This window comes from Podarcis bocagei, assembly GCF_964188305.1.
Source record: "Podarcis bocagei genome assembly, chromosome: 4".
Taxonomy (NCBI): domain Eukaryota; kingdom Metazoa; phylum Chordata; class Lepidosauria; order Squamata; family Lacertidae; genus Podarcis; species Podarcis bocagei.
The window spans coordinates 37,610,760-37,635,691 of NC_138128.1; the positions used below are offsets into that span (position 1 = coordinate 37,610,760).

Consider the following 24,932-nt stretch of genomic DNA (forward strand, 5'->3'; position numbering starts at 1 on the left):
ATGCTGTTTTCAAAGCAGCACCTAAGAACTTGCACGTAAAGGGTGTTTATTTAGTTAGTAGACAGAGAGAGTCAGTTCTGAGTAGCTCAGGATGAAGCCTGGGCCTGTAAAGTTCCAGGAAGTTGCTCTGAAGGCTCCAAGAGAAGCCAAAATTCCAGACAAGCTGCATATTCTTTCGTACCCAGCTGAGTCTCCAACAGAAGGAAGGAGCAGCTCAAGTTGCTCCCCCTTTCAAGTATAAATATAGTCAGCTGCAATTATTAAAGCAATGATCCCCTGCTCCAAACACCAGACAAAGGGAGCGAGGGAGAACTTTTTCATAGCACAGTGACGTACAATAAATTCTCAATCACCTTTAGCAACCCTGTTGGATTAGCTATTTGCAGGAAGGGAATAAATTTAGGGAGCAGCCATATTTTAGTGGCAGAGTAAATGTATTACATGTCTGATCTTGGCATCCATAGTTAAATTGCCTTTAGGTAGCAGGTCTAGGCAAGACCTATGCCTGAGACCCTGGAGCACTAATTCTAGTTAGAAGAGACCAGGAGTTCTCAAACTTTCTATCCCCAGGGATCACTTGAGAGAGCTGAAAATTTCTAAGGCCCATCAGTCACAATATGACGGTATGAGGCACAGCCAGCCACAAAATGGAAGCCGAGTTTGGCATAATAGGCTAGCAACTGCCAACTTTATTTCCTATTAGTAGTTAATCCCCCCCCACCCCCAGAAATGTGTAAATTTTTGCCACAGTGATTTCCTTGTGACCACAAATTCAAAGCTTATCCACAGGAACTGTGCCGGCAGCACCTATTTTTCCACTTCCACGGTTCCTACCTTCTCTTCTGCCAGTTGTAGGAGCTGTTTCTTGGCCTTTTCAACGTCCTGGGCAGGGCCCCTGATGGTGACTGTATCGCTGCCAGAGCCTTCTGTGGGGAAGTGGATGTGAACCCCACCGCATTCCTCCATGATGGAGCGGATGAAACGACCTTTGGCACCAATGAGCGAGTTGTGCAGCTTGGAAGGGATGGAGACCTCCACCTCTGCAATGTTAGCCTGGGGCAACAGCAAGGGGGCAGGGAGAGGCACGGACAGAAAAGAAGAGGTATTTAGGCTTTTCCCCCCTCTTGCCTCATGCAGAGAAATTGTAGGAAGGCACAAAGAACTCCCTCTCCCCAACTATGTGCTCAGGAAGTCCCCCCACCCCCATTATTTCTTATTCAAAACTAAGACTGACAGAGGGAATCTGGGACACGTGCCAGGAACCAGCTGGATGTGTCAGCAAACGACAGTCACTGACTGCATCAGGCAGCACTACCCCCACTGAAGCACGCCTATGTGCTTCAACACAGAGTTCTAGGGGAGTGTCCTCCTCACAGTAAAAGGAATAGCTGTTATTCAGAGATACCTTCATATTAAACCTCAGATCAGATGGATGTAAGTTGAAAAATCCTGCCCTTTCCCCTCTTTTTTACAGAGGTCCCCAATTCATTGCATATTAAATGCGCACAGAACAACCTGTTTAGGTTTCTCTTTTCTTAGCTGCTGGTGAAAGCGGCAGAAGGGAAGCGGAGAGAAGAACTGAAGCGTCAATAGCACATCGCTTAAAACGTACCTCTGCTGCTTTCAAACAAATACCTAAAGAGCTAGCCACAAAATCTGGCCGGCTGCTCAATTTCTGCATGCCAGCGATGAGAGTTACCGTATTTTTTGCACCATAATACTCACTCTTTTCCTCCTAGAAAGTAAGGGGAAATGTCTGTGCATGTTATGGAGGGAATGCCTACGGGTGGCGGGGGTGGGATCTGCTGCAGTCGTGAGCAGAGGATCCATGGTTCCCCTTCCTTCCCTCCTCCGTGGCTCACAGCAAAGCAGGAGAAGAGCCGCTGAGTGGGGAGGAGAGAGGGACAGAGAGCCTGCTTGCTTTAAAGGAGCAAAGCGGGAGAGGAGAGGAGCCTTCTCCCCTTATACCCCTCTTCTTCATTGTTAGCAGCATCCTTCTCCACCCACCCCATGCGTGCTTCTTCTCCCCTTAAACCCCTCTTCTGCATTATTAGCAGCATTGTTCTCTACCCACCCCACGCGTGCTCCTTGTCCCTTGCTTTTCCTGTCCTCCCCACTTAAAACGTGGTTACAAAGCACAGATCCACATGGATCCTCAGGATTTTTGCACTGGGTCACCCCAAATTCACCATCAGATCACATAGCATGTCCATGGCTACATCTTGCACCAAAAAAATCACGCACCCACTGTTGCCTGGGGCCGCAGTGGTGCAAAAACGTGGTTACAAAGCATGGATCCACATGGATCCTCAGGATTTTTGCATTGGGCTATTCCAAACTCACTGTCAGATCACATGTCTGTGGCCACAGCATGAACCACAAAATCATACATCCACTGTTTCGTTTAGAATATTTTTTTCTTGTTTTCCTCCTCCAAAAACTACGTGCGTGTTATGGTCGGGTGCGTGTTATAGAGCGAAAAATACAGCAAAAGATTTCTGATCCAGTAGCATGGGGAAAGCAGGCAAGAGGACATCCTGAAAATGCAGGGATGTGAAAGCTACAGTCCTCCAAATGTCATTAGACTACAACTTTAATCATCCCTTATCACCTTTGGTTATGCTGGTTGGGACCAATGGGACCTGTAGTCAGCAGCATCAGAGGGCTATAGGTCCCCCATCCTTGTGCCAAAACAACGTGTTTCAGATATACTTTGAGATTTTCAGAATGGAAGAGTTTCTGGCTCTATGTTCATTCTACATGTTTACTGTAGAATATGTACTATATAAACATATTTACTTTATGGTCAGTCAACAAGGGTCTCCTTAGTATATAGTGTTCAGTGGGTTGTTGTTTTTAGTTGTAGCACACACTGTACTAGATCGGGAGGGGAATCCCTTGAGAAAAAGCTTCCACAGAATCTAAACTGCTATGATTCAAGGACTTAAGTGCAACTCTAAATCAGTAACTGACAGAAACCTCCCACAAAGCCACCACCACAAAATCTCTCTCGCAAATAAACAGTGTGATTATTTCTCAGATCTGCTACCTCTTCAAACTTGACTTCTGGAATTTACTTCAGAATCCCTTTCCACTTGAGGGTTACTGTAATACAAGCCCAAACATCTTCCCAGCATTGTGACCTTTTGATTATGTTGCTTTTATCAGGAACAATTGAGTGGCAACCAAGATCTTTTGATTTCTGGATGGCAGTTCACCTGGAATATTTGGTGAGTGATGTCTGATAAAGCCAAAGGGAAAACTAACACACATGCCCCCAAGAAAACCAAGACGTTGCCCAAGAAAGTTGTGGTTTCTCTAAGGAAACTGAATCAATCTGCATGCAACTTTTTTACTGAAATTGGTAATAGCTGTTATGCTGAAAGGGCTGTTTGTCTTACCAACTCTTTTTGGATGGAGAGAATCCGATTGCGAGCAGCTTCACAGTTGGCTCTTTTCCCTGTAATGATAATTGTCTCCGAATTGCTATTCTCTGCTGGGAGATCAATCTTGGTGCTGCATTCTTCACGGATCTACAGCAAAGACCAAAAAAAAAAAGTTAAAGGAACAGACATGGCTGCCTTCTGGCCCAAATATCTAACAGGAGGTATCAGAAATACTGAGAAGTAACAAACTCCAAGGATAACAAGGAAGAATCAAGGAAGTCTCACCTTTTTGATATTTGCACCTCCTTTCCCAATGATGTTCTTGTGGAATTGTTTGAAGATGGGAACTGAAATGGAGTAGCTGTTTTCAACCTTACAAGAAAGAAAGGAAGAAAGGAAGAATGGATGAATGGAATAAAGAATAGACACAAAGTTGTATGAGCAAATGTGACTTTGCCTATGTTTTACTCATTTCTCTGGTGAAGTCTTCCTTTGCCCACGTGGTTTGAAATCAAGCCACAAAGGAAAAGTGGCAGAGGTTTGAAAGCATTGCCAATCCTCTGACTCACAGTGCCAGCAAACCCCACTTCTGGCAGGGAGCTGTGTCTTTTCCTGACTCACACTCCATGTCCTAAATTACACCAGCTGATGCACAGGTAAGTGTGGCTTGCAGGAAACAGCTTGATGAGCCAAATGAATAACCCTGCTGGATCTCATTGAGGTGTATATACTGCTGGTTCCCCATGCCTGATTTAGTGGAATGCTTAGCACTAACAAAGCCCCTGTATTTGCAAACCAAACCGAAAGCAGAGGCAGAGATGATCACCTACCAGATCTGCCACCATCTTCTGCATGTACTTTGTGCATTTTTCCACCTCATTCTTGGGTCCTCTAAGTTGGACAATATCACTCTTGTGTGAAGGATCTGGGAAGTTGATAATAACCTGCAATAAATAGTTAATCCAATATAATGTTAAACAGGTTACTGAGTCCCAGGAGGTTATTTCCATACTGTGGAATTCAAAACTCACAGAGTTTTCCTCTGTGCTCCAAGACATGGCCCTATACTAGTTATTGCTATATGACATGTTCTTGCTATAGGTGAATTAGCACAATGTAATATGAGTGAGAAGTAGATAAAAGAGAAGGAACAGTAAAACAAAAACACACTCTGCTGCAATAGTTGGCTAACACCCACAGCCACCCTTTTTTGTATGGGTCTAAAACAGCACCTCCAAACATTATTTCTTAAGAGGCACAGAAAGAAAGAAAGAAAGAAAGAAAGAAAGAAAGAAAGAAAGAAAGAAAGAAAGAAAGAAAGAAAGAAAGAACCTGGATAGGAGGCTGCTTTACTTTGGACCACTTCAGGCGAGACCCAGTATGCTTTGAACCAAAGACAAAGCCTCACTTTGATTTTCTAAATTATATTATTGATTTCATTTCTATACCGCTTTCTATTTTAAAGAAAAAAATCTCAAAGCGGTTTACAGCACATTAAGACATCAATTAAAACAATCCAGAATAAAACATTACTGAAGAAAGTCAAATGTAAACTTTTGGGTAATTCCTTCCCGCTATGTAAGTCGAAAGAGACAGTGTTGTCCTGACTTCAATGAAAGCCTGTTTTACTCAGAAAAGCATGAAAGAAGGAGCCTCCTACGAACAGTTGAAACTATTTTGAGGGAGAAAAAAACCACAGACAGGATGTACCAAATAGGCAACGATTCTGCCAACCTGATGCCTTTTTAAATTTTAAATAAAGAAATATTGGGGCCAAGTGAATGGTCTAGGACATTAGAGTTGCTGAAGAGTGTGAATAGGAAGCCACTAGGGGCTCCATTTAAGAGCACTATGCAACCCCCAATTGCATGGGGGTTCCATTCCTGGTCACCGCATGCATCAGCAGGACATGCGCAAGACCGCCTCACCCCACACCCTTTAGGCACTGAAAATGGTGCAAGTGTCAGCGGTCACATGCATGCTGATCACGTCCAAGCGGGAAGATGCCTGTAATCAAGTCAATATAAAAATACATTTTAATCTGTCTCTCTGTCGTGTGTGTGTTTCAAAGACTTTTGTTACCTCTGGAAATTTATCCCGGGTATCCCGAATCCGTTCACCCTTCTGCCCAATGATAGTTCTATGGAATTTCTGGTCAATGATCAGGTCCTTTGTGCGTTCATTTTCCTGGGGAGGAAAAATGGGGTGGGAGTCTCCATGATTAAAAGTCCCCATGTTTGAAACACATGTTGTATTTCATTCACACTTGCACAACAGGCAGATCTACCAACCAGTCAAGCTGCAAAGTTTGACAACCCACAAACGTCACCACAATGACCCACCACCCAGGTAGAGAGATAAAACAGAATCGCTTCCCTGGTGTGTGGGAAAGTTTGGCAGGAAGCCTCGCTAGTAGTTAACACTTCTCTCCTGGACACAGTCCAGTTCTCCATGGCTCACCATACGCAATGCAAGTTCCAGCAGCTCTCTCTTGGCCTCTTGAACTCCCTGAGGGTCTCCTTCAATTCTGATGAGGTTGCTCTTCTCATTGTCTGGAGGGATTCGCACAGACACTTTGTACTGATCCTTAATCCTGTTGACTGCAAATCAAAAAGATTCTTCTAAGAACACTCGTCCACTGCATATGCTCTGCAATCAAGGCTTCAGAGTTTCAGAACAAGAGGCTTTCTCCTTTAAGGATTACTTGCGCTGTAGGAGACACTGACCTATTCACAGAGGACAAACTAGTAGAGGGGGGAGCGGGATTTCAATGCTTAGTCAACACGATGTTTTAAGAAAGACACACATATCTTGCCATTGGAAACTGTTCAATAGAATAATTAGGAATTGAGTGGGATGATGCATGCAGAGGTTATTTCCCCAAGATTCCCCCCCTCCACATTTTCTGTTATCTATTCTAACCAGAAACAAATTAAGAAAGTTTCTCAAGAAGGACCTCCCCATTTTTGTAGAGAGCACATTATTAATTCTTCAGAACACCTCAGTCCTAGAGACCCGGAAGTACAGCTAGAGACCCAGAGAGATGAGACTGTAGGTTATCTCTAACAGGGACAACAGCAACGCATATTACACACACAGGGAGACACTGAACAAGCATTTAACTCACTGTTGGCTCCACTCTTTCCAATGAGGTGTCTGTGGAATTTATGGTCAATATTGATTTCAGTATAATCCATCCGGTTAATCTGCAAAGAGCACGCCACAGTTAGCCACAGAATCAGGAGCAAACACATACTCCTCTAGCCGAGGAACAAAGAACAAAAACAGGACAGCAACATCAGCCATGACACAATAGATAACTAGCCACTATTAGATCCAGATGTTCTGTTGAGGAAAGTAGCTCAAGCCTGAGCAAAGAGCACACAGCTTGGGGACACTCAGCAGTTTCACCATCACTTGACCCAGATTATGTTTCTAACACAGCTCTTTGTTCCCTTTATGGCCATTCCATTGAAAAAAATCAACAGCCTCCTTTTGTCTCCAGAACTGCAGTCCTAAGCACACATACCAGATGTCAACTCCACTGAACTCGGTGCACTTGCTTTGTTATGGAATATAAGTTGCATATTTAATCTAAGTAGGAGGACACAATATGAGGCTTGATGGTTTTTAGTGATGGCTTGCATCTACACCTTCCATTTTGATAAGATGGCCACACAAAATCAAACTAGGGCTTCTTAACTCACCAGATCCTTGACCATGTTCTCGATTTGTTCTTGAGCCATGTTGACATCTTCAGTGGGTCCCTCCAGAGTGATTCTATCTTCTCCTTCAGTGAATTCTATGTGAACCTTCCAGTAAGGGAGAAAAATCAGCATGAAACTACTGAAGAGGAATCCATATAATGGTAGGGGAATGAATGTGGCAATGTGGCTTTTGCCTGCAAGCGGAGATACTGCAGGAAACCCCTTGAACTTGTGTTTTCTAAAGATGGGAAGGAGGGGTAGGATCTAGGGAACTACTTCATGGTTAGAAACATGTGCTGAAGCCTTATTCTAGCCAACTGAAGCTTTGGGAGAGAGACAGTTGCCTAGTAGAACAAAGCTTTCTTTGAGGTGGCACTCCACTGGTGGAATTCCCTCCCCAGCCTCATTCAACAAGCATCTACTTGACTAAACCTTAGGCATGAGCTACCCTCTTTTTACAGATGGTATCACACACTAACAGCTGGTCAGAGCCATTATAGCCAGAAAGACCTAGTAGGTGCCAATCTTTTATTGTGGTATAATGAAGTGTGGGATATAGTCTTTTTAGAAAAGCTTACATACAAATTAGGAGTTGGAAGAGGACAAAGCAAAAGAAGTTTTGTGATATGGGATGTGTGGCTTTATTTCGTATGTCCATGATGATTCACACAGCTTAAATCTGTACATATTAAAATAATATGGTTGACTCAGTAAAATATACTTGACTAAACCATGCTCCACTTTTTCCACGATGTATATCAATATTTGATTTCAATGTATCTTGCTCTACTCGTCTTTTTAGAAACTGTATGGAATGGCCTTCATCAGTACACTTCTCTGTATTTTATAACCTTTTGGGGTTTTTATATTCTTATTATGTATAATTTTCAAAGAAGCTCTTTAGTGAATGTTCAGAACAAGGTGCTTCAACACTGCATTTTTCCATCAAATATTTAATTAATAGGTTATTTACAGAAACCAACTTAGGCATTAGTTGAAAATTATATGCAAACTTTGAGGAGCACTAAGTTTTTTCACTGGCTGTGTTTAGCTGCTGTTTGTCCCTATTTGTGGTGAAATTGTTTTTTCTTTAACTGTTAAGATAAAATAAACACAAAAACACAACCACCACAAATTCAAGTGTCTCTGAAAAGCTAATGCTGTCTAAAATGGGAGACGGTGACAAGTGGAATCTGCTTTCTCATTTTCTGTCTTGCTACAAACTTAATTTCTCCCAATTTCACAAGAGTTACTTGGAATCTCTGGCTCATGTTTCAGAATGCCCCCAAAGCATGGTAAAAAGCCACAAGGGCTTTCAAGGTTTCAATTTCTCTATTCCTTCTAAGAAGACCAAGGTGAGACTTTGCAAACTACAAGTCTGCCTCACAGCTAATGATATATATGTGCACGTACACCTTTTGAGACATTGCACTCTAACAATTCCTCAATTCCAACGCCAATAGGTGAGAATTCACTTTTGAGGTGCTCATACCTTTGGCATTTGCTGGGTGATTTTGGCCAGGTTTTGCCCTTTCTTGCCAATGATGAAACGGTGAAGCCAAGAGGGGGCAGAGACAGAGGAGACTGTGAAACTGTTGGCCTGAAAAAGGACAGTGTTGTTATGAAGAAATTTAAAAATTCAATTAGCAATATGCATTAACTCAAAGCACTCAGACGCTGGATCACTCTAGTTCCCATCACAATCCAGTATCCTTAGCTGAAGGATCTTGTCAGGTACCAGACAAGACGTTGCAGCGTTCAGCAACACACAACAGCTTAATAATATTATTGTATTATAACAGCAATCTATTAGCATTTTTATGCAGCATTTGTGGAAGATTATTATCACATAACAATTGCCCAAGGCCCAACCGTGGCCCCCACCTGAATGCCATGAGGCCCACACTGCACCTGAATTCAAAGCCCACTCCCACCCCCCACACTGCCCAGCAAATTAGCCCTAGGAATAGCTGACTAGCACTCCAGTAGGAGCTCTCCTCACCTGTTCCCAGCACTAAACAACTGAGTAGCAGGGGGTAAGCACATGACAGAACCTCCCCATCCCTGCACAGAGAAAGGGTGAAGGCTGTCTCTTTGTTTATGTGTCTTGGGTAGGGATGTGGAAACTGTGTCCACTTAATGCCCGCTGACACCACCCGCTTCACTCACATCCACTGCCCCCCATTTTATGCAGCAAAAAATGTTGTCCCCATTGTTGACTGTACCTGAACACACTATATGCATGCATTCTGAGCCATGCTGCATTCCAGCAATTTAGCAATCCTAACAAACGTACTGACTACTAGAAAGGCCTAGCTGCGTGGCAACCTGGTTACCTTGGCATAGACTTCAGTCAGTGCCTGCCCAAGCTTTTCAGGTTCGCCACGCAGTATCACAGTCTCTGAGCTGCTGTCTGTGGGTGGTATCTCGACCGAGACTCCAGTTTTTTCCAAGATCTCCTGCAGGGAGTTCCCTTTGGGACCGATGACGTATTTATGCTGGGACTTCTTCACCTCCACAGCAATGGTGGTAGTCTTCTTCTTCTGTAGGGAGAAAGGAGCTAGGGCATCAGTAATAAGGGCTAGGGAAAAAGAAAGGGGGTGCGTTGGGGAAGTCACCAGGAAATCTCTAGGATTAGAAATGGGGTAGACCAGAAAAGGAAACTTGTCTGTGTGTGCTCTAAAAGGAAGGGCTGGATTTTCAAACAAACAAACCATGAAATATGCTAAGACCACAAGCTATCTTCTCTGTCTTTTTATATAGGAAAGACACAGAAAGACCACATCTGTGAGCAGTTCAGTCCGCCATAGAGGCTTCCTGTGGTTTTGCTTCAGCTACGACTTTAAATACAGCTACATAATCTTGATTAGCTAATCAAGCCATCAATGAATCTGTGTTTGTGCGTAAGTTCCAGTGAGCAAGTCTCATGATTCTGTAGGTAGTGTCCTCACCTGGTGAGCATCTGTCGCAAGCTGCAAAGATGCTAGGAGAATGAGAACACTATACGTCTGTCCCAATTCACATTTGTGGAGGTGAAGGGAAAACAAGACAGGGAAGAGCACCCCACCAATCAGAGGGAAAAGACAGCTCAGGGCTGGTCTGTGCAATGTGGAACTGCTCAGAGACCACGAAGAACCTTACCTTCTCCTCGTAGATCTTCTTAACACAAGCAACTGCTTGGGCCAGCTGCTCCTTTTCTCCAGTGAAGACTATCTCCGTTCTGTTGACGCTGGGAGGTGGGATGTTTATGCGTGTCCCTGTCTCCTGCATGATCTCACCGACCAGCTTGTTGAAAGGGCCAGCAATGAAAGGATGATATACCTTCTCCACCTCCAACCTTTCAACTGCACGCTTATCCTGGGAAATAAAGCAATATGTGCACGTTCTATTGTTTTTCCTACACAGCAAAGCCTAATATTGCAAGGAAAGAAGTGTTCCAAGCAGATGTTACCAAAGGATGTCAAGCCTACAGGAATTTCACTGAAATTGCTATACTCCTTAGTGGGAAGCTCTTGAGACTGATGTTCACATGCCTCCAGCTTTTCCTGAAACATTATTCCTCCCTTCCCCAAAAGTGGCACCTTGGATAACCTGACCGGGCTGCAGACATGTGGGTTGTTAAATGCAGAACCTAGATCAGCAAGGTTATTAGTAGTGATGTGGAGTGTGGGATAAAGGAAGGACATTGAAGGCAGAGGGAATTCAAAACAAGAGTCCAGAAGAACAAGGAAAAGAGTGGGGTGCGGGAAGACTATTATATGATACAGTTCACAGAGATTGCTGCATCAGTGTTTATTCTTAACAGTCCATGTAATCCCCAAATATATGGGGAATGGAATAGGGGACTTGGTTTGGTTTTGGACAGTCTATGGGCAGCATTGCATATGCAGTGGTTGAAAGTGCAGGTGCAAGGCATCTGGAAAGGCAACTGAAATAACCAAAAAGCCTGGGAGGTAAAGGATGATCTCCCTATTCCAGAGAACCCAACTCAAGAGTAACCTGTTTCCCAGAAACCCTCCAATTGTCTAACCAGCCTCATGCCTTAGGGCCGCTCTACATATTGATGACTGTTGTGGGAAAAATGGGTGTGTTATATGTGCATTTCCTGGAGTTGTCATCAAAAGGTGGTGCCACCTAGAGTTTAACCCAAAACTATTTGGACATAGGTCGCTTCTCAGCATGATTGGACCTGCACATTCCATATACATGGTAGGTAGTAGAGAACAGCATATAGAGTCTTGGGCTGCAACCTGAATCCAATCCACCCTTAAGGCTTTGGGGAGCCACCATTGCACCTGGTGCCTGGCTGCTCACTCTAGCCATGGGGTGGGAGGCAAGATGCTCCGGCAGTCTTGCTCAGGTCTCACAGCTGATCTGGCCTATCAGTGCTTGTATGCCCCTTTGCAGATAGCATCCCCACCAGTTCAAAGCCTCAGAATGAGGTGCTCCAAGGGCAGGGAGGGTGTGGGACCGAGCCACATTTGTTTGGTCTTACAGGCATCACCAGACAGCATCTGTCCCAATCCAGACCTGATCACTGTGCTGATGAAAGAGGCATTTGGATTGCTCTGCCCAATCCTACATAGCTTCGTATACAAAACATCTTGGTGCTCTGTTTACCCAGAAGTCCAAATGACGTTAATGGAGCTTATTTTTCAGATGTGCATGTTTAGGGCCATAGATTTTAACCGCCTGGAAGAGTAGAACAGCAGTACCTGTAATGCCTTATTTGCTCAATATAGTTGCTTATAAAACTACCCAATCTGGGAGGTGCTGTTCTGCTCTGCAGAGGCCAAGACAAAGTCAGCTTGTCTTAAAAGTACTCCCCTCAGAAAAGGTGTAACGACAGCAATGCTCCTCAGAAGCAGTAAGGGTGGGAATGCTGCTTACCTGCTCAGCAGAGATCAGCAGGATCTCATGCCGCGCCTTCTCAATCCCTTCCTTGGTGCCGGTGATCTTGATCTGGTTGCTGGGGTCATCCGGGCGGGGGATCTGGATCTTAGTGGCAGTTTTGAGCTCAAGGTCCTGCAACTTCTCTCCACTTTTGCCAATGACAAAGCGATGATGCTCCTTGGGAATGGGCACCGTTGCTGAAGCCTACAACAGACATCAAGATGCGGGATGAAGCTGCAGGCCAGGTCCATGACACGGATGTGTCTCTATCACCTTAAGGCAGGGATGAGAAAACCTGTAGCCCTCAGCCTAATTTCATGCAGAAGTGAGGGGAGAGGAGGAGAAGGAAGTTGAAATGAATGGTACAATGGAAGGAGGAGGAATAAACCCTCAGCAACTGATCGATAGAGACTTCTGTCAAGAGCTATCTGCTTCTCTCCCAGCAGACTGCTGTGTGAGGGAGTGCGTCTGCCCACCACTAGTACCCAGCAACTTATCGCCAAGAGAAAATGGCTGTTCTCTCTCTCTCTCTCTCTCTCTCTCTCTCTCTCTCTCTCTCTCACACACACACACACACACACACACACACAGTTCTCCATTCCAGCCCTAAAGGTTGGGTTGACCAATCCAACAGAGCTGTTTTGCCCTGAATGTCATAATGGAGGACAGAATTTCAGCAGTGCAATTTCTCCCACCATATGCGGGAGGCGGCGGCGGGGGACTGTGCATGTCCAAGTTCATCACTGTATACACCTATCAGAGATAGGAGGTGTTTATCCAGCAGAATCAAGTAATAAAGAGATTTGCATGAACTGTACTACTTGAGGTTTCAGGTAGAAAAGCTCTCTGTCTACTGGCATCAGGCAGGCACATTTGCTGAGCTCTTTTCAGTGCCTGCTTAAATCATTTTTTGTTTAGGCAAGCCTATCCAGAGACATAGATGCTGAAAAATTACAATCTTTTACTTATTAATTATTGATCATTCCAATATTTCTGGTAAACCACTTAGAGGTACCTACATTATTATTTTTTTTAATATATGTTTGACCGCTTCCCCAAATTAAGAAAAATAAAAGTCCCTGCCAAGTTCTCCCAGGCACACATTCTGTCCACTCAGCTTTATTAAGACTCAACCTAGCCTTCTCCCTCCCTAACATAGCATTTCATTCAGTAAAGTTATGTGGGTAGGCGAGTGACGGTGGAAGGAAGCATTCAGCCGTGCAGACTCCCATCTTCATTTAAATTTCTCAGTCTTCATTGGAACAAAAGACTCCCAGCTGCCGTGTGAATTGGAAACACTTCAGAACAAGCTCAACCACACAGACTAGCCTGATTGTATGATCTCTAGACTCTAATGTTATAACACAGATTAAGCATAATTATGTTGAACATACCCCTCAAGCTATTTCCTATGTCCTTTCTGAACCTATTAAATTTTAGATAGAACGGGATATTAATATTTCCCTTGGTGGAGGGCATAATGCCCAAGTAAGAGTTTTCCATTGCCAGGGGGGCTTATGGAATAAATCAGGATGCTCTAAAGCCCTGACCAAGTCCCACTCGAAAACTTAGTCATGCTGTCACAAATACAGAGAGTTAGTTCAAGGTTCTCATTTATCCAAACACAGAAGTTCTCAACTGCAAGCTAAATTCTGGTGGTTGGCAGACAGGCTACAGAAGAGTTGAGAATATATGTACTTGCCCATGCACCCACTTTCTCTTTCCTGGCGATGGAGACAGAGGCCTCTTATTTTCATAGCAGGATTTCAGACCAGGCAGGCAAAAAATAGGTCACTTAATGTCACTGTGATATCAAGTGAGTGGCCATGCCAACCTGTCAAAATTTGGACCACAGTGTGCCTGGAGATAAGGGTCTGGCCCCAGCCAGCCAGTTCTAGCTCCCTGCCCGTTTTAGCCAGTTACCAATTCACAAGATAATCCATCGTCTTATACTATAACTGCTATGTTTACTCAGCTACCTTTGAGGGACTTCACACACCTACCAAAACCTTTTGACAGATGTCTTCATGATCACCCCATCTACATATTTACTGACATTCCACTTTTTTCTAAACACAATCCATTCTAAACTGGCTCATAGAATTCTTTGGGCCTTCTAGTCCAAGCCAAGTCTAGTACTTTAGTACTTAATTAGCCAACAGCTTAGGGTCAATGGGCATTAGCCACCTTAAGGGATGCAACACCCACCACAAAATGATGTAGGGGACTCAGTCCACTTTCTCTTGCCAAGGGAGTAAGAGGGTTGGGATGCTGTTCTGCCCATCACTCATGCCTTGCCTCTCTTAAGGTAGCTGTAGCATCTCTCCTCTAATGTTGCCAAGTGCTTTGCCACAGAAAGCAGTGGGGAAGAGATCCCAATTTCAATGTATTTCCCCACCCCCTCCTCAGGGAACACTGAGCTTTCGGAAGAAAAAACTTTGGGGAGTACATAGTGCTACTGTTCACCATAAAAATTGATCCCATTGTACCTCGTTAACACCCATGAATGCACCATCAATAACAATCACCAGGTTCTGGCTTCTGGAGAGATTACTTGCCTAACATTGGCTGCTAGAAAAGTACGTAGGGAGGCCATGGTTAATTAAACTGCAATTAGCTTTCGAAGCTCAGTTGAAAACACATGGCATTACTCCAGTGACCTTCCATGCACTTAAGTTACACTGCAAAGGTGAGCTGGCCTACTAAAATCTATGTTTGGTTTTATGAGCACCCACACCTTGAGGAAGGTCACACAGTGGGAAGAGGAGAGAACCAAGTCGCTCACCTGTGTCTGAAGCTGAGCTACGATCTTCTTTCGAGCCTTCATCACTGCTTCTAGCTTGCCAGAGACCATGATCGAGAGTCCCTGATCCTTTGCGAGAGACAGCTCCAGGTGAGCTCCCGTCTTCTGCATGATGTCCAAGCAGATTTTGGCCTGCTCTCCTTCCCCAAACTGGTTCATGTCCTTGTATTTCCTCTCTTCCAGCGGCACATGGAACACCTGCTCAGGTAAAAGAAAGTCTTGTTCAGCTTAGAACAATGCTAAATTTACTCCCCTTTTGCAGATGAGCAGAGACACTTCTGCTGTAACAAGACACTTAAGCACTCAACTGATAAATACATACTGGGCACAACTCTCTATGATGTGAACCCTTAGATTTCAACACAAAAAGATACTTAACTTTTAGAGTGGAGACTACTTTAGGAGATCAGCTACCCTGACCACCCCTTTAGTTTCGAACAGCATTAATGGCGATCAATGGGGTGACAGATGTCGCAGCCAGATCGCCCTCACATCCGAACAGCATTAATGTAGCATTCAGGGCTCTGATGTCACTAACTGAGTAAGGTCAATATCTGGGAATGCCTCAGACTACACCGACAGAATTCTCCAAAAACTGACTGGTCAAGCAAATGCCGTCCTGCTCCAAAATAGTCTTTAAGTTAGCTCTGGTCACTTAGTTATCTTTATTGCAACACTTTCTCCCCTGCAACAACATGCTGGAGGGATACTGAAAAGCATTTGTCTTCAAAGCTTACAGTAGAAAACCAAGTGTTGGGTAAAAGAGGAGGGAAATCCTCTTTTGTACTGACCTGAGTGATGACAGAAGCCTTGATTGGTCGGATTTTGCTCCAGGCACCAGCAGGTTCCTGGGCTGGTTCCAAGCATGCTGCTTTCTCAGGGAGAGGAGGGAAGGCATCCTTGTAAGTTGGAGGGTCATTTTCTTCTTCAGCATTTAAAGCTGCAACTAGAGTTGAGCAAGCAAAGAAACAATGAAGTATTTCATACACAAATAGTGCTCACCCTGCTGATTTCCAAACATGCTCGAGTTCAGCGGCAGAAAACAAAGGCCACAACCTTTAAAAGAAATGACTGAAATTAAGAGAACAAAATTGGTGAACAAAATTAAGCAGCTTTCTCTTTGGTAAACCACCAGTGGTTGTTTCTGTCTATCAAGCAATTAGGAAACCTTTATCTTTTGTGGAAATCAGAGTTAATCTTGACATTTAACACACATGCCCTGGACCCTCACCACCCTTTTTCTTACTGCAGCCAATGGAATTATGGGATGCAGGTTTGGCATGAAGAACAAGTGGATGATCAGTTCAGTCACCTCTGGTGTCAGAATGACCCCGCCTGAGAGTTAATTCCAAACCATTTATTGACACTGGCTGTTGTGTAGCTGACCTCTTAACAACTTGCTGAATTGGCAAATTATTTTCTTATTGACAAAGGAAGGACCATCAACTAACTGATCTTCCTCTGCTTCTTTTGTTAATGTTTTACTTGGGAAGTAGGACATATTTTGCTTGCAGGCTGACCCATTGATGCTGCTTGACTTCAAGGAGCCCTTGACCATCTACAAAATTCATTTTGGCAATTTTCACATGGCTTCATGCATTGACTTGGGAGTCCCTTGACAAACTAAACTGACCTGGTACCTGATCACACTTATTAAACCACATTCATTATTCAATTTACACCTGCCTATTACTTACACTACCTTGTGACAAAATAGTTAGATACTATTTTCTTGATAAGAGCAGCTAACAGGATTGTATGGAAGAATGATTAAACACGGTAAATTTAAGCAGTGTTGGCTGCTGCCCATATATTGTAACTTGCTCAACACAGTACTATGAAGGACAGAGAACAACAAATATTTAATCGTTTTGGTGGTTGTGATAAGGCTTCCAATACAGAAAAATAGGATTAAGAAAGTCCAAAAGATCGTTTAGCTCACCCCCTTCTCCTGATTAACCTAGCATTAACCCATGTGATGAAGTGTATATAAATACACCACATGGAGAGAGGGTGCACATTAAGGAACAGCTTGACAGAATGAAAAGAACTAGGAGAAAGAACCTGCAGGTCAGACAACTCGTACAGTGGTACCTCGGGTTAAGTACTTAATTCGTTCCAGAGGTCCGTTCTTAACCTGAAAATGTTCTTAACCTGAAGCACCACTTTAGCTAATGGGGCCTCCTGCTGCCACTGTGCCGCCGCTGCACGATTTCTGTTCTCATCCTGAAGCAAAGTTCTTAACCCGAGGTACTATTTCTGGGTTAGCGGAGTCTGTAACTTGAAGCGTCTGTAACCTGAAGCGTATGTAACCCAAGGTACCACTGTATTCTGAACCTCTCTTACCTTGTATTTTGTTGTTAGCCCTTTGCCACACGAGTATCAAACTTACTGTCTCATTCAAGCAACAAAGACCCCAGGAAGGCCGGCTTGCACTCCCTCCCACAACAGGGGTGGGGAAACCTTCTTCAGCCTGAGAACTGCATTCTACTTGGCCAACTCCATGGTAGCCTAGCCAACCCTCCATCACCAAAAGGAGTATGGTCAAGGAATAAGTGGGCGAGGCCACACACACAATATCTACACAAACACACACGCCTTGTAAAAGGTTTAAATGCTTTCACACCCCAGCTGAACCCTCGGGATGGTTCTCCCACTATAATTAGACTAGAAAAGGCCTTCTTAGAAGGCTCCCCCCTAGCCTAAATATGGTGAAAGGGGCATTTCTGGAGGTATGTTAACTCTTCCCTTCCCAGCTGTAACCCCCACCCCCTCCTGTGCCACAATTAGGCTTGAAAAAAGCTTCCTCAAGGAGGGGAAGTAGGAAAAGCAGCAGATGATGAGGGCTGGGTAGGGAGGCCTCAAGGGCCACATCCAGCCCTCAGGCTAGTGGCTCCCCAGCAAACAGTGTTAGAAACTGAGATATGAAAGCTAGGAGCTAAATGGCACCTTAAAGCTAGGTTCTGGGCGCAACAACAGAATGTCTAGGCACTCTTTTCTTATAAAAAGAATACAAAGCTGAAAATGAATGAACCGTAGCTAAAATATTATGTTCATTTTTCACATGATCTAGTCCTTCCCCTGCCCACCCCCCTAATATTCTTAAGAGGGTCTCTTATCCAGTCTTCAGAGAGTAGCTGGAAGTGGGGAAGCAGAAAAAGGTCCTCCTTTCCTTCCACTCTGCAGTTTTATTCTGAAATCTATGGCACAGTACTGCACCCAGAGCTCAAAAAATGTGTGCACTAAAGAAATCCCCAGTCGCAAAATGTGCCTAGAACAATGGGAGTTTTGAACACTGCCAGCAAAGTAATATTTGAGTATGTAGTAGAAGCTGAATATGCCATTTTCATGCAGAAGTTATCAAAAAGGGATTTTCCAGTAGCCTTGCAGTCTTACCTTTCACTTGCTGCTGAGCAAGGCCGCTGCGATGTTCAGCAAAGCTCTCCTGGGTCAAAACTGCCACGGAGCTCATGGTCGATTTCCCACCCACGCACAATCCGGGTATGCCACTGGTAGCGCAAAAGGGGAAACACCGTAATAATTACTAGCAGGATGCATTTAAATAGAGAGGTAAAGTAAAAGTGGCGTGACTGGCGACTTGCCTGGCACAAGCTGAAACTGTCCCTAGCTGAGTACCTCTTACAGCCCTAGGAGAAATAGTTGTGGCTAGGAAGCAGTGCCTTTCTTCCCAGCCAGCCTGGAAAAACACTGATCCATTGCTTTCGCTGCTGCATGGTATTACTTCAGTTATTCCTTTGAGGCTGGGAAAGGTTGCTGCAAAAGCATTTATTCCCCTTCTAGAAGCAACAGCAACATGCCCACCGCCTCCTCAAGGAGCCTTAAACGTCAGTGACAGTAAGCTGCACTAATATGAGGAGCTGTTGGTTGAATTTTTAACATTACAAAATATAAAATGAAAAGATGTTATCTTGGGAAATTGTTGACTAAATCAGTCTGCCTTTGCTGCATCTGCCACAAATAGTGGGCTATTATAGATGTAACTCTAGTCCTCTTCACATGCAACCTCAGCATGTATTTTTACACGTTGTAGGGCAGAGAAGCGAACATTGGTCTTATATGCTCTCCCCAATACACAGAACCTTTAATATGACCAGAACCTAAATCAGGGATTTAGGTGCATCAACATTACTTCACATGCAGGGTTTAGTTCCTTTACCAGTCTGACAGCAACAGCCAATTCTAGATACCTTAGAATAAATAGAGCAGCCTGATTTCCTTGAAAGAGCAATCTAGCCAATAATCACTTTGCGATTGTCAGAAAGTAAAGAATACCTGGAGGTTGGGACATATAACCCCAACCATGTTGGTTAATTGGGCACGTACAAAACTCTCTAGCACTATTCTGAATGCAGTTATACAAAGTTAGCCTTCAGCTGCTCCAGAGAACAAGTTAATTGTGTGCCATGTTAAAGGTACTTACTTTTTAGCCCTGCTGCCTCTTAATTATAAGAATTAGGAAACAATTTGTGAGAAAAGGGAACATAATCCCTTTTCACTTTATCTACACAATTGTAAACCTCTTTTCTGTCCCCCTTAATTATCTTGTTTCGGAGCTAATCTAGGTATTTTAAGCATTTACACAGAATTTCTCCCCTTAATTGTTTTATCACTTTTTCTACTTTTAACTTGGGTATTATTGTTAGGAGGAGATGGGCATATTCAAGGTACGGGTTTAGCAAGAAAAACTATTTTTTCCCTTTCCTTCTTACTGGAACACTAGAAACAATAATTCTTAAAAGCAGCAACAGCAGCTGAAGTTCATTCTGCGTTGGGCATGGACCATATTCAACTGTGTGGGCTATAGTTTCCTTTTAAAATACCACCTTTAAGTGCAAGCATGCGTGCGCGCACACGCACCTTGAAGAACCATTCTTTGTTACAGGTAATTGCAGGAGTATTTCAGGCAAGTCGTGTGAAATCTATGAATAACACTGGTCAACAACAAATTTGTTGTCTGCGTTTTTTCAGCTGATTTAGGATGAATCTGATGCGCTGAATCCAAAAATCACATTGGTTTTGCTCAATCAGGTCAAGTTTTTGAGCTATGGCCACATGTCTTTTTTTACATTTTTGTTCACATGTACGGTTGTGTGGAGCATTTTAGAAGAAGTTGGTGGGGGTAAAATGCCTTGTCAAATAATTGTTTTGATTGGAAATGATTATTTTAATGACAAGAAGTATTCAGGTCCGATAGTTCTGGGTGATTATGTCGAAAAGGGATCAGTTTGAAGTCATAAAACCTCGAAATCTTCCATAAATTGGTCCAGCAAAGCATAAAGTTGGGGAATCAAAACTAAGTTAATGGGGCAGCCGCCCCACAAAGTATCCTGATCTTCAATCAGCACGTCGTCCTGTAGCTCATTGTGATGAAATTCCAGTGCCTATCTTCGGAGAACTTCCTGACATTAGTGACGAAGATGCCTCCAGTGTTGAAGGACATGAAGAAGAAGAAGTGGTGGTTCTTGAAGAAGATGATGCTCCACATCCATTTTCCCAAAAGGAGTTGAATGATCTAGTTCGCGACCTCAGCTTGTCAAAGGACTCTGCCGAACTGTTGGCATCCAGATTGAAGGGAAAAAACCTCCTCTCTGACAGTGCTCGCATCAGCTTCTTGTGCAAAAGGCATCAAGAGTACCTCCGTTTTTTCTCGGATGAGAAGGACTTGGTGTACTGTGCAGATATTGCGCAGCTTCTGCTCAAGCTTGGAGTGCCACAGTACGAACCCAAAGATTGGAGACTGTTCATTGACAGCAGCAAGCAATCACTGAAATGTGTTCTGCTACACAACGGCAACCAGTTTGCCTCTATACCCCTGGCTCACTCGAGTACACTAAAGGAGAACTATGAAGCAGTGAAGTATGTGCTGGAGAAAATTGGTTATGATCAGCATAAGTGGTTTATTTGTGTTGACCTGAAGATGGTGAAGTTTTTGTTGGGACAACAGTCTGGCTTCACCAAGTACCCATGTTTTCTGTGCATGTGGGATAGTAGGGACCGTCCTCAGCTTTACACGAAGAAGGACTGGCCTGTGCAGGAGGAATTGGTGCCTTGCAAAGAAAGGAACGTCATCAACGACCCTCTGGTGGACAGAGACAGAATACTCTTCCCACCGCTGCACATCAAGCTCGGCTTAATCAAGCAGTTCACCAAGGCTCTGGACAAGGATGGTGACTGCTTCATTTACTTGTGCCAGGCTGTTCCAGGATTGACCATGGAGAAGTTGAAAGCTGGCATCTTTGACGGTCCTCAGATCTGTCAGCTCATCAGAGATCCAGAGTTCGGAAACTCAATGAACGAAGTGGAACTGGAAGCGTGGAAGGCATTTGTTCTGGTAGTGAAGAACTTTCTTGGCAACAATAAGGCCAGAAACTACGCAGAACTTGTCAACAACATGCTGACTGCTTTCAGAAACCTGGGCTGCAACATGAGCGTCAAGATGCACTACCTATTTTCACATATGGACCGGTTTCCTGAGAACCTGGGTTCAATGAGTGACGAGCAGGGGGAGAGATTCCATCAGGACATGAAAGAGATAGAGACCAGGTATCAGGGTCGCTGGGACGCAGTAATGATGGCTGACTACTGTTGGACTCTGAAGAGAGACCTCCGTGCTGCTGAGCATTCCAGGAGTTCCAAGAAACAGAAGTTCAAGCCCTGAAGTTTGAAAAATGGTGAAGCAACATGCAATTTACGTGTACTTACCTTTATCAATGCCCACCATTCAGTTTACAGAAAACCTGACCTGATGGAGAGAAGCGGATGCCATTTCCTGATTCAGCAGTGCAAAAATACCCTAAATCAGTTGTAGAAATCTAGACAACATTCAAAAAGTAAAAAATTGTTGCCCAGTGTAATTAATGGGCACTACTAAAAACAAGGGTGGTAGTGAACTCAATAGCTTTGCTAGTGCAACAGGATTTCCCCCCCTCTCCTTCCCCTGCAACACCCCCAAAACTGCTCACAAGGGTAGGGGGAGACCACCAGAACAGACTGCATGGGTAAAAGGCAAAAGATTTATACTATCTGAAGAGAAACCAGATTGCATGGGGTGGGGGGAGGAGAGGTGGAGAACATTCCATTGAGCAAAGAGAATTCCTTTCACGGGTTGAATTTTTTTAGCGCTACGCTGAATACAACTCCTAGCGTTCAATAGGACCGTGGGCCAGAAGTCTGACATACAAACTTAACCACATAGATCTGTATACTTACCAGCTAAATGGTCAGTAGCCAGAAAGTCCGTCCTGTGAGCTGCCTGTTTGTCAGCCTGCCAGCTTCTGCTTTGGGGAAAGAAAGAAACAATCGTTACTCTGCTCTAAGAGTGCTAAAATTCCTTGAAATCACAATACAGTTTCACGAGTTTGGAAATCACCCAGGTAAACCTGAATTAGGATCCGAAATGTAAATCATTATTTTTCAATAATGAATTTGCAACCTGCCTTACAACAAGTGTACTTCCCCACAAAAAGCAAAACACAGAACAGACAAGTAAACAATTTAAAATCAACACACAAAAGGAGGAAACGTCACTGTTCATATCCACATTTCAGCACATTCTTAACCCACTCATCCACATATAATCTGAACATAATGAATCTATACAATCAAAAGTTATACCAGCAACACTTAGTATTTTATTTCTAGAAAAATCAAAAATTGTACTAGCATTTTGGGTGCAACAGTACAGCATAGTGTTCTGCGTCATCCAAATAATCTCATCAATTTCAACTGCATACAGTAATTTAAGATTTCCTATGGACTATGGGCTTAACTGCCTGTCCATTCTCCAGCACAAAACTACCCAACGTAATTTTAGGCTAAGAAACAGTAAATAAATAGCAGATGTAAGATATGAATTTGAAGTTTCATGGCTGTAAAAGCATCTCCAACTGGGTGACACGCAGAGAAACTAACAGATTAAAAACCTGCCAAGAAAACGGACATCAGTCAGAAGATAGGAATGTAGTTTAGTGGAGCCTGGGTAAAACATGCACTTTCTTACAATCGGAGGCTGAGAAAAGAACAGAGTTTTATTAAATCGGCTCCTGGCAATTCTAAGCTCTGATATGTGCGTGCGCGCGCACACACACACACACCAGCAATGCCCAACTTGTGCACATGTGTATGTGACTGGCATTTTGAAAACTCTACAAGAGGCAAGAGCTCCAAACTTGACCAGAGATCTTTGTTTTAAAACAAAGAAGTTGCCAACATATTTCCAACATCCCAAAAGGAGTTCAGTGGGAGTTAGATGTCTAACTACAAATACCTGTGCTACTGGGTAAAACTGATCAAACCAGCTTAGAAAAACAGCAGCAGCAGCAGCAGCAGCGGAGACAGTCAGCATTTATGGGTAGGGCCATAATCTACTTTGAACATTTCTTGGAACAAGTGCAATCCCAGCAAAGTCAGCTTGAATGAGGCTGGAGCATCTTCGTATTTCCTCGCTTTTAAAACTAAATTTGAAATGCACAACTGTAATCACCTAAGAAGCATGTAATCGCTGCTCCAGAAGAAAAATGAAGGACAAGGATAGGAGCCTAAAACTGTAATTGTTGGGAAATGACCCAGAAGGAAGAGAGCTGAAAATTTAATAAAAATAAATACAAACTAGCAAGGCCAACATGCTTGCCACTCAGAAAGCTTACAGAATTAACACAGGGCACTAACATCAGGAATTTGGAGGCTCTATGACACAGATCTAGGCCTGGTATTGGTAAATAAAAGTGGATAGATTTTAAATGGTAATCAAGAATATATATACCGAATCATGACAACTGACTTCCTGTGAATAAAACTGGGGTACAACACAGTGTTTCTTGCACCAGGGTCAAGCTGGGATAGACTAGGGGAGCATGTGCTCTGCATGAGCCAACACTGAATATTCATGTCACTATTCAAGGCCTGTCACTGCTTTAGACAAGGTGGCTTAACAGAAAACCAGTGTGGCATATGCACTATTGTGGGACAGAAAGTACATCTGCCGGCACATGTGGCCACAGCTCAGACTGCAAAAACAAACAATCTGTCCTACAACCCTTAACGGAAGAAGATTGTCAAGGAGTTCATGTTAACTATGCTTCCCATCTATTTTATCAAACTCTTTAGAGCTTCGTGGAACCATAGAATTGTAATGTACACCAAGGGTCATCAGGTCCAACCCCTTGAAATGCAGGAATCGCAGCTAAAGAATCCCTGGCAGATGGCCGGCCAGCCAACCTCTGTTTTAGGTTAGGCTGACAGAAGACGGCAACCACCCCAAGGTTGCACCCGGTGAGCATCTCAGCCAGGCAGGGATTTGAATCCTGGTCTCCTATACTGGCTCTGAAGAAAAAGGTACTAGGAGGACTCCAGGGTTAATCACGACTGACAGGCACAGCAAGCTGCAAAACAGGAACAGTGGTACAGTGGTCTCCTTACTTTTACTGTCACCAGCATACAGAGGTCTGACTAATTATGTATGTTCTCCCCTTGATCTGGCCCTATTCTCAAGGCAGCCGTTCTCCTGGCTCTGCCACCTTTTCTGGCCCCCAACACCCTTTGCTCAGAACTTCCTGCTAGCTGGGTATGGGTTTAGTGGCTTAACTTTGTTCCAGGAAGGCTGAGCTCAAGTTGAGACCGTTTGGGTGCTGTAACTTGATTTAGTGCCTGCCTGACAGGAATGTAACCTCGTGGCACAGCTGCTGGTTTCATCATGCCCCCAGAAGCTGCGCAGATTTGAATGGCAGAGGCTTGAGAAAATGTTACTTATGAAAACAATGAAATGGAATAAAAACCATGTTCAAAGCATGCTCAAGGAGGCTTACAACATGGGGGGGGGGGGAGAAAATCATTGGTTTTCAACCAGTGTGCCTTGGCACCCTGAGGTGACTTGAGGAACGGTCTGAAACGTTGCTGTATGCTATGGAGATTAGACCAAGGCACTGCTTTAGCAGAATATAATAAAATAATATTGGGCAAGGTGAAGAATGGCAAGGGAAGGCGACAGACAGATGGGAGGGGAAATAGCTGCAAATCACTTGGCAATGCCAGAATTTTGTAACAGCTGGGGGTAATTCTGATGTCAGTTATTGTTTCCTAATAATAATAATAATAATAATAATAATAATAATAATAATAATAATA

At 43.8% G+C, this 24,932-nt stretch overlaps 1 protein-coding gene across 3 annotated transcripts in view; it reads right to left on the minus strand.

Annotated features, from left to right (window-relative positions):
* HDLBP (high density lipoprotein binding protein) overlaps positions 1-24,932 on the minus strand; it is a 57,967-nt gene that overhangs the window by 11,288 nt on the left and 21,747 nt on the right. For 2 of the 3 annotated variants that reach the window (XM_081192526.1, XM_081192527.1), the window contains exons 2-17: positions 22,020-22,084; positions 18,186-18,298; positions 15,581-15,735; positions 14,772-14,987; positions 11,984-12,190; positions 10,235-10,450; positions 9,430-9,636; positions 8,586-8,693; positions 7,094-7,198; positions 6,514-6,592; positions 5,847-5,986; positions 5,469-5,573; positions 4,217-4,330; positions 3,672-3,758; positions 3,402-3,533; positions 835-1,053 (exon numbers count right to left, since the gene is read on the minus strand). In XM_081192526.1, coding sequence (XP_081048652.1) covers positions 835-1,053; positions 3,402-3,533; positions 3,672-3,758; positions 4,217-4,330; positions 5,469-5,573; positions 5,847-5,986; positions 6,514-6,592; positions 7,094-7,198; positions 8,586-8,693; positions 9,430-9,636; positions 10,235-10,450; positions 11,984-12,190; positions 14,772-14,987; positions 15,581-15,735; positions 18,186-18,261 — 2,166 coding nt within the window. In that variant the 5' untranslated portion in view covers positions 18,262-18,298; positions 22,020-22,084. Of the gene's footprint in view, positions 1-834; positions 1,054-3,401; positions 3,534-3,671; positions 3,759-4,216; positions 4,331-5,468; positions 5,574-5,846; positions 5,987-6,513; positions 6,593-7,093; positions 7,199-8,585; positions 8,694-9,429; positions 9,637-10,234; positions 10,451-11,983; positions 12,191-14,771; positions 14,988-15,580; positions 15,736-18,185; positions 18,299-22,019; positions 22,088-24,932 lie in introns of all 3 variants that reach the window. The other variant, XM_081192528.1, reaches the window with a different exon arrangement.